A 14,153-nucleotide genomic window follows, 5' to 3' on the forward strand; every position below is an offset into this window, starting at 1 on the left:
GACTACGGAATGTACAGTGATGTAGACGGTGGTTGTTGTGATAGTTCTAGTGTTGCAGCTGATGACGAGCCAGAAGTGTCCGTCAACGAGTCATAGGACGATGATGTTGTGACGGTAGACGTCTTTGTTGACGTCGATGAATGCTCCTGTGTCGCGCTTCCTCGGAAAGTAGGAACGATTTCATGATCATGTTGAACCACTCATAATATCCACAACCGAGTAATGGTCCACATAAATGGGTTATGTATGGGGAATGCACCCACGTCGATCCTCTCATATCATTACCCACTCAACGTGCTTCAGCAGTCAGTCGACTTCTTTTTTGCCCCATCTATAGATGATAAGCAAATCGTCGAGATTCTTAGGTGCTTCTAGAATAGATTGTACAAAACCAAATTGACAGAGCACACAATTAGTAAGATGTCACTCGACAATAGCAAACATATCAGAGGGACTACTGCCATCCAAATATCTAATGAGCTCTTAAGTGATGTGGGATGCAAATCATAATTTCTTCAGTAGAATAAAGAGCCCATTGAAACTAAAACAAATATATATAATTCTTATCAAAATAATATTCTAATTATATAACGATAATTAAAAGTAGATAATAATAATATTTAAATACATACATTTGTACCAGTCTTCTGATCAATGAGTAGCATAATTTCTTCCAATTCATCAGGTAAATCCCGATGATATTTTCTTGCACTTGACCACCTATTCAATGAAATAATTTTCATTATATACTCAACAAAATTATTTATATACGAAATCAGTATTGAAATTACCTCAATAATAGCGGGCATAAAAAGGGCATGAAATACCAAGCCCAAGACTGGAGAAGAATGAGACATCCGCCAATAGCATTTTTTCGATAGTCAGTAGCTCGACACATTTCCCTATACAAAAATGTCAAAACTGTAGAGCCCCAACTGAGTGTGCCAGCATGATGAAAATCTGTGAGGTGACGCAACCACATACAATGAACTTGGTTGTGAGATTTGTCGGACATCAGGATCCCTCCTATGAGCTGTAATATGCAAGCCTGTGCATACATTTCAACATGCTCCTCGGAGGCGTCACAACTCAAATGTTGGAAAGTTGTATCCAACCAATTTAACGGTATTCGAACACCGTTGAAATTAAGCAGGACACCCCAAGATACTCCTTGCACAAGGAATGTCAGTCACCATGCATCACCCCAAAAATCACATTCCCATCTACCAGAAGCCCCAAATGCATGAAAACATTCTCTAACGTAATTGTGCACTCTCTACACGGAAGATGAAATGTGTGTGTCTCTGGTCTACACCTCTCAACCAATGTTGAAATAAGGTTGGATTCAACGTTATAGTGCCCTTCATATTTTGCTACGTAACCGAATTCAGCCTTGACTAAATACGGTCATACAGGTTACGAATAATGATTCTAATATACGGTTTATCTCATAATTTAATAAATATTATAGAAATTAAAATATAATCTAATACTAAACAAATTAAATAAATAAAACATTTACAATAATTAAAATTACAACAGAATTTTAAATTGTTACCGTATCAACAAAATGTCTCGAGATATGATTCCCATCTAAACGTAACAAACTGTCTTCCATTTTATAATTACAAAAATTAAGAAAAAGTTAGTTTAATAAAATTTAATAAAATAAGAAATTATTGATTTATTATAATATAATAAAAATATTTTACATTCTTAATAGAAAGATTGATACTCGGAAGAATGAGAGAATTTGAGATTTTAGTGTGGTTTAAAGGTTGTGTTTGGGGAAGAGGGGAGGGGTAGACAAGTTCCCATAAATGTGGGAGGTTGACAGTTGGGGTATTAAAGGAAATGTGTAGATCATTATCCGCGTCTTACGTACGTGTCAGAAATCTCGCGAAAGCACGATAACCATCCACGTCTTTTTTAACGTGACGTCAACTCGGATAAGACACATATTACCATCAACACCTTTCTTGTTGTGACGCCAGTTCGTACAGAACGCCGCAAAGTTATATGTGTTTTGTTAGAAAGAGTGTTAGATCAATAATATTAAGAGAAAGGGTGCCTAACAGATAATTATTAGACGTATAGATGATATTTCGGTAAAAACGTCAAATCATGGTGGCTAAAAATACTGATAAATAGGATGAATTATTTCATGACTTATCCAGAGCCACTACAATTGAGTACTTGTTTCTTCTGTTACTCACCTCTTCCCTCGTCAACATTCCCTCCTTGTTCTAATGGAAGTTGCCAGGTTCCTTCCTACTTTTTACAATTCTTTTCACGTTGTTTTATGATCTCTACAGACTGAACTTAAAATGTTGGACAATTTTGCAGCTTCTGGATTCATGTTCTAAGGCTACAGATTTTGGGAACTGCCCTACTTTGGGCAAGACTCAATCTTTTTGTATCAGAGGCAAAGCCACCATTCCCTCTTCGGTTGTGAGCTTCTTCTTCTTCTTTTAAGTCAGTTCAGTTATGTTGCTTATAGCTCTTTGCCGTCGGTTCAGTTGTAATAAACCATGATCGCTAAAAATACAAATAAATAGGATAACTTGTTTTACGGGCTTATCCAGAGCCACTGCAGTTGGGTACTTGTTTCTTCTGTTACTCGCCTGTTCCGTCATCAACATTTCCTCTTCTTGTTCTAATGGAAGTTGCCAGGTTCCTTTCTTCTTCTTCTTTCCTTTCACATTCTCTTTCCCTTTCGTTTATGATCTCTACAGCTTGAACGTGAAATGTTTGACAATTTTGTCAGCTTCTGGATTCATGTTCCAAGGCTACAGATTGTGGTACAGGTCTTTATTGTGGGAACTGCCCTGCTTTAGGCAAGACTCAACCTTTTTGTATCAGAGGCAAAGCTGCCATTCCCACTTCAGTTGTAAGCTTCTTCTTCTCCTCTTCTTTCTAGCATCTTAATGATGGGTTTTTGTCGTTTTGAGCAAACATGGTGTAAATTTGTTTACTTTTTGGCAAGGAAGCTCTTTGCTTCCATTTGTGTGTGTTATTTGGTGATGGAGATAATTTTTTTTGGTGTGAATTGTGGGGTGGTAGATTGGTGGATTACCTTTCAACAAATATTCATGGTTGGTCACACACAATTCCTTCAGCATAGTGAATGCTCCAGCTTTACCAGGTGTTCAAAGATTGACATTTTATAATCAAGAAGACACTGTTACCAATCAATTGAAGGTCTGTAGTTCTATTGTCTTTAAATCACCTTCTTATTCTTTTAGAATCTTAGGGAAACTATAAGTGAAGGAATCATATAGAATGGAGAAACTAATAAAAACAAATAATTTTCTTCATTTTTCAACTAATTTGCTTTGCTTTTTGTTCATTGTTTAGAATGGAGTTAGGGGGCTGATGTTGGATATGTACGATATCAATGGCGATATTTGGCTCTGCCATTCATTCCAAGGGCGATGTTTCAACTTCACTGCCTTTGTAATATATTATTTTCTATCTTAAGGATTCAACAATCATCTTTTCTTTGGTAATATCTATTTTCATGTTTTATGGAATCATTTGTAATATGCTTATTGGATGGTTTTCAGCAACCTGCAATTAACACCTTGAGGGAAGTGGAAGCATTCCTGAATCGAAATCCAACAGAGATTGTAACCATTATAATCGAGGACTACGTGCATACACCGAAAGGGCTGACTAAGCTTTTTGCTAATGCTGGTTTGAACAAGTATTGGTTTCCGGTGTCCAAGATGCCGAAAAAGGGTGAGGATTGGCCTACCCTAAATGAAATGGTGCGAGTGAATCACCGGCTTTTGGTCTTTACTTCGGTTGCTTCGAAGGAAGTGGAGGAAGGAATTGCCTATCAGTGGAAGTACTTATTGGAAAGCGAAGGTAACGATTATGTACATACAATCCCTTTGTTTATGCCTTCATACCGTATACTAGCTATGTAGTAACGCCTTCATGGTGTTTTGGGTTTCAGCTGGAGATCCAGGGGTAAAGCCAGGCAAATGCCCAAACAGAAAAGAATCACAGCCGCTTAATTCGAAAAGTGCCTCTCTTTTCCTTATGAATTACTTTTCGACTTTCCCAGATGAAGATCAAGCTTGCAAAGTGCATTCAACACCACTAGCTGACATGATCCTCACCTGCAACAAAGAAGCCGGGAATATGATGCCGAACTTCTTGGCAGTCAATTTTTACCTGGTATTCAGATGTAACTGATATCTATAAATTTGTTTTAAACTATGCAAAGCACTAACCATAGAACACGGGATAAATCATGCAGAGGAGCGAGGGAGGTGGTGTTTTTGATGATCTGGATAGCATCAATGGCCAGAGACTATGTGGATGTAATACTATTGCAGCCTGTCAGGTTTGTTGATATGCATTTACCATTCGTGTTCTGATTTTCATCTAAGTCCTTTGAAGGCTAATTTTGCAACAAGCCTTTGTTCCACTGATAGAAACATTTTATATGGCATACAGCCACAAGAATCTACAAATTTCAACTTTTTTTTTCTAATCCAAATTTTCACCAATGGCTATCAGATATTACTTATCATTGTCTGGGAGAGACTGAAACAATATCTCTGTTTTGTTCTTATGCAGCCTGGGGCACCCTTGGGATCTTGCAAGAACATTTCAATACATACTCCAAGTCCGGCGATAGATAACCTCGGAAGCTTTTCTGGACCCGTTGAGTTCTCAGGATCCACTTCAACAATCTATCATCCTAACCACTTGATTTTTGCCTTGTTTTTATTTCCATGGATCAGCTCATCATTTCTCTGGAACAGGTAGTTTTTCAGGATATCATCTACACTTCTTGGAGGGCTTATAATATGCGATGGTACGTAAACTCCAGAGTCAGAATTTGATTACAATCAAAAGATTTCTTGAGATTCCTCTGTTGAGGCAAAAGTAAATATACCTAGTTGTTCATGTATGCAATCTGCTTCATTATTGTATGATTTATCAAGTTAGCTGCAAGGTTAAGTTGCTATTAGTCTGATAAATTTGTATGCATTAGATATGAGCAGTATTGTATTTAAGAATAAAGTGTTTACCAATAGTACTTATACAGCAATTTTAGCTTGCGTATTCTAATGGACTACATTTTCGTATGGTAATCTAGCTACGAATTTGTTGAGTGTCCTTTTTTTAAAGATGATTGAACCAACCAATTTGAACACAGTTTCTTGGAGGTAAAGTTTCAATTTATTGAATCAACAAATTCATAAAATTACAATTGATATACCCAGAAGAATGAACACCTTATATTACAGGTAACATTGCCACTGCCCCAACGTTTAATGGCAAACCTCGTGGTTTGATCTGAAGAGCTGGTCGGATAGTAAGCAAACCAATGAAACAGTCCCATGGAACTCTAGTTCCCCACACATTGATCGACTCTAGTTTTCGACATTTACTTACAAGAACAAACAGTCCTGTTTCTGTAACATGACGGCAACTCCACAGGACAATGCTCTGAGATTAAATGATAATTAATGAACCAAAATTCAGAATCTCAATCATCTCTAAAGAACAAACAAACTTCAAGAAAAAAGAAAAAGAAAAAAAGAGGGGGGGACTAACCTTTAAATGTGAACAGTTATCGGCAATGGCAGATAAGGATTCATCGGTGATAAAGGTACCACCGACGTTGAGGTGTTTCAAGGAATTGGCTCTGGTCATCTGTTTGAGAAAATCAAGTTCATCAAGTGCGGGCCAAGAAGATTGACTAATGAGTAAAAAGGCTTTTACATACCATTTGAACAACACCTTTGTCAGTGATCCCAGTCATACCCCAAAGTGAAATTGATGTCAGGTTGCTAACACACTTTGCTAATGAGATCTGGTATAGTCCATCGTCAGTTATTTGACAACCCCAACGACTTCTTGAACTGTAATTGTAATAAGAAATTAGTACAAGAAAATGATTACCATATATAAAATTATGTTAATCGAATTCAGTTCCAATACTTGACATATCAGGCAAGTACCAATACGACATGTTCATCATATATATATATATTCAGAGAAAAAGAAGAACGAATTAAGAAATCATCAAACAAGGAACCCTAGAAGTGATTTACATGTCGAGTTCTTTGAGGCTATAAGCATGACGAACGAGACGAGCAGTGGAATCATCGTCCATTTTACAGCCAGCAAAACTCAGGGATTGTCTTCTAGCCAGAGCCTGTGTCACTGCTTGTTTCCATTTCCTACAAACCCCACTTGCCCTACCAAGAATAATAATATAATCTCTCCATAACAATCACCATTCAAAAGAAGCACAAAATAGAAGCATAAATAAACAAAGAAGAAGAAAAACATACTGGGCTAAATCGGTGAATGAAGTGATCATCACCAGTATATGAGCCAACAAGTCTATCGGCAATCGCTCCATCTCTGTCTCTTCCTCCATTAACCTTCAAAAACACAGCACAGATCTTTTAATTTTCTTTTGAGGTTTTTTAGTTTCGTATTACGTCAAGAAAGGGGAGTTGAAACTTGAAAGTTGAATAGAACTTTTATACAACCAACATAACCCAAAAAAATGTGGTCATTGTTTTGTCATAATTTCGTGAATATTACCTTTAAAAAAACAAGGTTAAATTAAACATTGACCACCTAACTATTACTCCTTTTCATTTTGACCATCATTTTTGAAATTTTATCAATTGGGTCACCTAATTATTTAAATGAATTCAATCAAGTCTTAACACGTGGCAATTAATAAAATTAGTACAATTACACATTTGATCCTCAATACTTATATATTATATCAATATAGTCATGATTTTAATTTATTAAATTTAATTCTCCAATCAGATATTGACCCATGTCATCGTATAATTAATGATTACTTTTTTATACTTTAATATATTTAATTTAATTATTTTTCGTCCAATCATTTTAAGGGTGTTTGGGAGGACTTGAACCCAGGTCTTTGGAGAAGAAGTGTGTCATCATATCTGTTGTATATATATATATATATAGATATATGATAAGATTTGAACTTAGACTAATTATAAAATTTAGCAACATAAAATCACTAAAGCATATATTATATTTAGTTAAATATTTAGATATATTTTATATATTTCTTAAACACTAGTTTATACAAGATTAAAAAAGAAGCTAAATTTAAATTTTAAATGATTAAAATTGATTTCTAATTACACATATTAACTATGTAATCTTATAAAAATTAATTAAAATAGAAATGATTTGTACATTTTAATTTTTAATAAAAATTAAATTATCAATTAAATTAAAAAGTGTCAATTTTTAGATTATATCTATAATCATTATAAATGTTAAACATTAGTTCATACAAAATTAAAAAAAGCCTAAATATAAGATTTAAACATGATTAAAATCGACTTTTAATTCTACATTTTAACTATGTAATTCAATAAAAATAAATGATTTGTATATTTTATTTTGTAATAAAAAAAATAAAATTATTATTAATTAAGTTAAAAAGTATTAATTTTTAGACTGTATCTATAATCATCAATTAAAATCGACTTTTAATTATACGTTTTAGCTATGTAATCTAATAAGAATTTAATAAAATATAAATGATTACTCTAATTTTTAATAAAGTAAAACTATTAGTTAAATAAAAAATATCAATTTTGAGACTATATCTATAACTATTAAATTTTCAATGTGAAAAAATAGAAATATTAAATTTAGTTTAAAATATAAAAATTTAAATTTAATTTCTATTTTAGTCTTGTATAAATTAATGTTTAAAATATACATAAATCTATAGAAATAACAACTAAATATAATATATGCTTTACACCCATTTTCCTTTTCTTTTTTCTGATATTAATTTAAGTATAACATATATATATATATATATATATATAGCGAGAGAGAGAGAGAGATTGAGTACTTAGGGGGACACTTTTCATCTCTAAAGACCCAAGTTTGAGTCCTCTCAAACTCTTTATGCTTTTCTTTGTAATTTATTTTCCATCCAATCATATGATGTCATGTGTAATTATTTAGTTAAATAAAAAACAATTAAATTAAAAATATTAAGTTATTAAAAACAACCTTTAATTATACAATGACATATGTCACTATCTTATTGGAGGATTAAATTTAATAAATTAAATAAAAATCATGACTAAATTAATAGCATATATAAGCATTGAAGATCAAATATATAATTATACCATTTTATTAAATATAAAGACTAAAAATTTCCATATTAGATTGATTTTAATCGATTAAATCCATATAAGTATTGAAGAATATGTATGAAACCTAATTGAAACTAAAATCAATTAGGTTAATTCTTGACAATGATTCATACACATTCTTCAATTTAATCGATTTTAGTTTCAAAATTTAACATTCATTGTCAAGATTGAAATTTCAAAACTTGAAAAATATAAAGACTAAAAATTACCATATTAGACCAATGAGGCCTCTGTTGTGATGGCAAAGGTTGAGGTCCTAGAACCTTGAGTGCTTCGGTTCAAGTTCCCTCTAACTTAAATTATCAAGCGTACGAGTATATATTGATTACCATTATAATTGCAACTTTTGAAAAGATTAAAGTAAAGTATAGAGATCAAATATATAACTTGCATATAATATAGGGATCAATAGAGAAATTCTACCTTATCTGAATGGTGGCCTTTGCTTGGCTACTTTCTTACATTAGCTGTCATACCGTGCGTGTATGTCTTTGTAATTCTCACGTGGCCTGGGGCCACTAGATCCGTTTCTTGTCTAAGAGGGTAAACTACAACCATGAGCCTTTTTTAGTCATTAAACTAAACATATTATCGATTTAGTCACCAAAGCTATAAATTTTGATCAGTTTGGTCATTGACTGATATATAGTTAAGTGTATTGATGATGTGATAGTGTTTAAACTGGTATAATAACATATTTTCTTTAAGCTTAGGAATGAAATTAGAATAATTGAAAATAAAAAATAAAAAAATAAAAGATAAATCATTATTATTTTCTTTTTATTTATATATCCGTAGGAAGATAAGAAAATTGGGCAAACGCAATTATTTATTTATTTATTATGTGATAATTTCGTATGAATTATTGTGTTTATCATATCAATCAACTACAATTTCATTCAAACATCAAAGATAACTTTAATCAATCATCAATGATAATAATAATTTTTTTAACATTTAAATTTAGAATGTAATATTATTTGAGATACCCGATATCTATGTCACATATAATTCTCAGTATGAGAATTATAATAAAATAATAAATTCAGTCGATAACAACTTCAATCAATGGATAAAATTAAATTATGTTTGTGATAACTCATATGAATCATTTGTGTAATGACATGGTATATGTATGATTAATAATATGATAACAATAAGCCTTCATATATTTATGTATTACTCCAGGTTAGTTTAAGACTCATTTGTATTCATATGCACAAATTGATATGCTATATGTGTTATATATCGCATGCCTTATTTTTTTCACTTAATATTTATGTATTATTTGTCTCATATTGTACTATTGAGTAGTTGTATTTTACTGAATTTTGTAGACTCAACATTAATTATTTCCTTACGTAAGTAGTTAAATTGTGTTGAGTTTGATCAAAGCACCAACATCATTTATGAGTTTTAGTGTAATCTGTATCTGAGCACAATGTTATACCACTTTAATAGGGCATCATTAATTATAAGACCCTTATATATATATATATATATATATATATATATATATGGTCTGTAAATTCATATGTATGTATATATTGTTTGATATATTTTGGTAGGGAACTTGTAAGTGAAAAAAATAAATAAGATATATGCAAGGGGTGAGATTCTAATGTGGTTCGATCTTGCCCAGTTTCACTGATGAAAAAATATAATAATTCATTATAAACGTAGAGATCACGAAAGGTACAAATACATGATATTGATAACTCTCCAAAAGAGTTATCTTTTAAGATCTTTTCACCTAGGTTAAGCTTGAACTTCAGCATTATTAGGAACACATTAGGATCATTTGTACATGTTTTTGCATCATTTGCATCATGTGAGTTAGTTGAGAAACTTTGGGCTTAATTTGCTTTTATTGCTGGAAACTGATACACCAATGTTGTGGCATTCATTGAAACTGCAGATAATACTGCGATGAAGCTGAAACAACTAATGACCATCAAGTAGTTATAAGAATCTTCTAGAATGGACAACTGGTGGGGCAGTTGTCAAATGCTGGAAATCACCTGAAACATGGAGAAATATTTTTGGTTAAGGGAAAATTCTCCTAGCCTATAAATAGGAGGGGTAGTCACACCATTTAAAAACATAACTTTTCTCTCCAAATTTTCTTCTCGTATTTTACCTTTTATCAGCTATGGTTGCTTAGACCCATCGTTAGGGAGTGTTGTAGCATCTTGGGGGAATCTTTGACGTGTACCAGCGACGGTAAAAAAGATCTTATCATGTTTTTACTTTTGTTCTTCATTAAGATAGGGAAGTGCAAAGTACATTTGAGATTTGTTGTTAAACTTTGGGAAGTTATTTTGGTATTAGACTTTGATGTGCGTTTAAATGTTCTTGCTATGATTTGTATTTAACTCCATGTTTATGTTTTTGTACTTTTAAGATAATTTTATAAATGAATTTATCTTCATGTATGTCTTATTGATGATGTTTAGTAATGAATGTTATTAATATTCCATACTACTTATGCTCAGCATTAGGTTTGATGAAAAACAAATTTATATATTGAGATGCATGCTGCCAATAATCTAACCTTGTTAATTGTTTAATCACTTGAATGAATGGAGGTTGATTCTTGTTAGTTAAATGTTATTAATCTTTACTAGATAAATGAATGTAGGGGTGTGCATAGTTATAGTAAGAGTGGCCAAATACCTTCCTAACCCATTCGATTCTTAACTTAATGTTTTCTTAATGTTGTAGCGCTACCTGACATTATTTCCCTTGTAACGCCCCAAATCTTGGGTTAGGAGTTACGGGTTAACCCGAGATAATTTAGACAAACCCATGCATCTTGTAAAAGTGTTGGACCCAATTAGAGTAGGGATTGGGCTTGGTGTAGGGCCCAATTGGTATTAAAAATGGTATTTTTAATCTTAAGGTGTAAGTTGAAGGACTAAAAGAGCAATTAACCCATTTTCAAATACAAAAGCCGAAAATCCTTAATTAAGGATGATATCATGTTGGTTCATCTCTTCTTTTATCCCACCAAACACTCTTCTTTGTCTCATCTCTTTCTTCTTCTCTCATTTTCCAAATGTTGTGCAAAGGTGGAAGCTTTTAGACTTGTAAGCCTAGTTTGGATTTGCGAAGGTAAGAATACTCATCCTCACCTCTCAGCTTTAATTTAATCCCTCGACCTCAAGTTTTGGCTATAGAAGCCAAAAACGAGTTTTAGAGGGGTTTAAGAAACCAAGTGATTTTCAATATGTTTTTAGTTTATTTAAGTTCTAGGGAGTGTTCTTAACTTCAATCCAAGATCCTAGATGAGTTAGTAACTCATTTTCTTGTCTTTGATTAGTGAAGGAATTGGGAGAGAGATTCAAGGCTAGAGGGAATGAGAAATTAACCTTTGGTTGATTTGAGGGCATTTTCAACAACTAAGAGACTAAGGTAACACATTTACAACTCTTTCATACCGTCGGTGAATCATAAGAATGCATCTAGGTAAAGAGCTTGAGTTGTGGAACATTTCACGAAATTGGTGTTTTTAGCATGTTTAAAGACCTATTATGATCCCCTACATTATACATAAGACTTTAAGAACACTTGGGGACCATAGTAAGACACTTAGAGTGGTTTAATTAGGCAAATTTGTGCCCAAACAGAACATTTATGGGTTCGAGTATTGGTACTGGAAGGACATTACCGATATTGTTCATAGGATGGCTTAAAAATAAAAGAGTTTAGGAGGACTAATATTGATACTCCTCCAAGTAATATAGATACTAATGGCTCGATCTCGATACTCGTAGGGTAGTATCGATACCGAAGAAGCTTAGTCAATCATAATATACCATTTTCATATAGATATTTATGGGAGTATCAATAGTAAGGGTAGAGTATCGTTGATATTAATGGTTGGATGTTGGAGTTATATACCCAATATCAGACAACAATTGGGTGAGCCTTATGCAGTGTGTTCCAAAGAAGAGCGACATTATTATGGTGACAAACAATAAAAATGAGTTAGTGCCAACAATGACCACTACTAGTTGGAGAATATGTATGGACTATAGAAAGCTCAATAAGGCTAAAAGGAAATATCACACTTCTCGTTTCCATTTATCGATCAAATGTTGGATTGTCTCATCGGTAAAGTTTTCTATTATTTCTTAGGTGGGTATAGTGCTATAACCAAATAGTTGTAGCCCTTGAAGACCAGGAGAAGACAACATTCATGTGTCATTATGGTACTTTTGCTTTTAAACGAATATCATTTGGTTTGTGCAATACTCTAGCAATATTCTAGTGTTGCATAATGACAATATTCTCCAATATAATTGAATATTACTTGGAGGTATTTATGGATGATTTATCTATTTTTGGGCAAGAATTTGATCATTGCCTTACCAATTTAGCAGTTGTGTTGAAACGATGTTAAGAAAACAACTTGGTATTGAAATGAGAGAAATGTCATTTCATGGTGACCGAGCGTATAATACTAGGGCACGCATTTCTCACCAAGGAATTGAAGTAGACTAATGCTAGGATAATTCCATAGCATTCAACGTAAGTGCACGTATCGTATCAAGTAATAAAAGTTGCAGCTTTTGATAGCTACGAGCGTCGAATCCCACACGGAGCACACATTTTCAATAGAGTTAAATTATCAATTCAAAAAGATGCTTGTATTTAAGAGACTAGATAATCAACTATAAAAATCAGAATATCAAAGACCAGACAGTGCTACAACATTCTAGAGAGCATTAAGTCAATTATCAAATATATTAGGATAATAAGTGGCAATTTTTAAAACAATCATGCGATAAATCCTATTCTAATACGTTTAGAAATGATTAAAACATTTAATTAACACAAATCAATCTTCTTTAATTAAGGTAATCAAACTATTAACAAAGCTAAAAAAATGATAGTACGCTCCTCAACATATAAAATTACTTCTAAGTAAAACCAATGCTCGAAGATGTGCTCGCAGATCCACTTTATTATCCCACAGACTGCAGCATTTCAAACATCACCGATTTTAGCTCGAAATTGGAAGCATGAATTGTTGGTCACACAATGCCAGGATGTAGATCATCGAGTGTTGGCACCACTTTCTCTCGAATGGGTCGATTTCATCCATGTTATAGTCTTGCTATTTCTCTACTCCATTGCCAACCGATAATTCAGCATCATCTCTATGTTGTAGCGGAGGTAGAGCATTGTTACCATTTCCAATGTTCATATTCGCGAGATGTCCAGTAGTTTCTCTTCGACGACGATGAAATGCTCTTTCTATCTCTGGATCAAAAGGCTCTAGCTCATTATCACTCTAGGACATAAACAAATGAAACTAGTAAAAAATACCAACAAAAAAAATAAACCAATAAGTAAATATTAAAATTAACTCCAATGCAAAACCAATGCTCCCCGAAAATGGCACCAAAAACTTGATACTAAGATAATGTTAAAGCATTAAATGCAAGTGCGCGTATCGTATCAAGTAATAAAAGTGGTAGTTTTCGATAGCTACGAGTGTCGAATCTGACAGGGAGCAAGCATTTCCACTAGAGTTAAATTAATCAATTCAAAAGATGCTTGTATTTAAGAGACTAGATATCAAACTATAAAAATTAGAATATCAAAGACCAGGAAGTGCTACAATATTCTGGAAAGCATTAAGTCAATTATCAAATATATTAGGATAATAAGTGGCATATTTTAAGAAAATCATGCAATGAATCTTATTCTCATGTGTCTAGCAATGATTAAAAACATTTGATTAACACAAATCAATCTTCATTAATGAAGTAATCAAATTATTAACAAAGCTAAATAAATTGCAGTATGCTTCTCAACATACAACATTAATTCTAAGTAAAAACAATGCTACGGAAGTACAATAAATATCAATAATATATATTTCTAAAATATCATCAATAAGTCATGCTTGAAGTCACTAATATTTCTAATGTAACT

General features: G+C 32.7%; 2 protein-coding genes across 2 annotated transcripts; one reads left to right on the plus strand and one right to left on the minus strand.

Annotated features, from left to right (window-relative positions):
• The first annotated feature begins 9 nt into the window (after nt 1–9).
• LOC120131030 (PI-PLC X domain-containing protein At5g67130-like) lies at nt 10–5,076 on the plus strand. The gene is made up of 10 exons (XM_039148140.1): nt 10–77; nt 2,347–2,451; nt 2,535–2,673; nt 2,768–2,890; nt 3,064–3,201; nt 3,358–3,456; nt 3,567–3,870; nt 3,962–4,185; nt 4,268–4,354; nt 4,591–5,076. The coding sequence occupies exons 1-10, from the start codon at nt 10–12 to the stop codon at nt 4,780–4,782; spliced, it is 1,479 nt and encodes a 492-aa protein (XP_039004071.1). The 3' UTR covers nt 4,783–5,076.
• Nucleotides 5,077–5,180: 104 nt separating this feature from the next.
• LOC120130539 (F-box protein At5g67140-like) lies at nt 5,181–6,494 on the minus strand. The gene is made up of 5 exons (XM_039147761.1): nt 6,321–6,494; nt 6,078–6,224; nt 5,750–5,885; nt 5,578–5,676; nt 5,181–5,469 (listed from the first exon to the last, which is right to left on the minus strand). Exons 1-5 carry the CDS (start codon nt 6,407–6,409, stop codon nt 5,257–5,259), a joined length of 684 nt encoding a protein of 227 aa, XP_039003692.1. The 5' UTR covers nt 6,410–6,494; the 3' UTR covers nt 5,181–5,256.
• Nucleotides 6,495–14,153: the final 7,659 nt, after the last annotated feature.

This window comes from Hibiscus syriacus, unplaced genomic scaffold (genome assembly GCF_006381635.1).
Source record: "Hibiscus syriacus cultivar Baekdansim isolate YM2019G1 unplaced genomic scaffold, ASM638163v2 tig00110548_pilon, whole genome shotgun sequence".
NCBI classification, from domain to species: domain Eukaryota; kingdom Viridiplantae; phylum Streptophyta; class Magnoliopsida; order Malvales; family Malvaceae; genus Hibiscus; species Hibiscus syriacus.

Coding starts and splice junctions, on each gene's coding strand:
- LOC120131030 (XM_039148140.1), top strand. CDS start 10: ATGTACAGTGATGTAGACGGTGGTTGTTGTGATAGTTCTAGTGTTGCA. Junction 3,202..3,357: donor CTGTTACCAATCAATTGAAG/GTCTGTAGTTCT, acceptor TTCATTGTTTAG/AATGGAGTTAGGGGGCTGAT. Junction 3,457..3,566: donor GTTTCAACTTCACTGCCTTT/GTAATATATTAT, acceptor GATGGTTTTCAG/CAACCTGCAATTAACACCTT.
- LOC120130539 (XM_039147761.1), bottom strand. CDS start 6,409: ATGGAGGAAGAGACAGAGATGGAGCGATTGCCGATAGACTTGTTGGCT. Junction 5,886..6,077: donor AGCCTCAAAGAACTCGACAT/GTAAATCACTTC, acceptor TTACAATTACAG/TTCAAGAAGTCGTTGGGGTT. Junction 5,470..5,577: donor ATAACTGTTCACATTTAAAG/GTTAGTCCCCCC, acceptor ATTTAATCTCAG/AGCATTGTCCTGTGGAGTTG.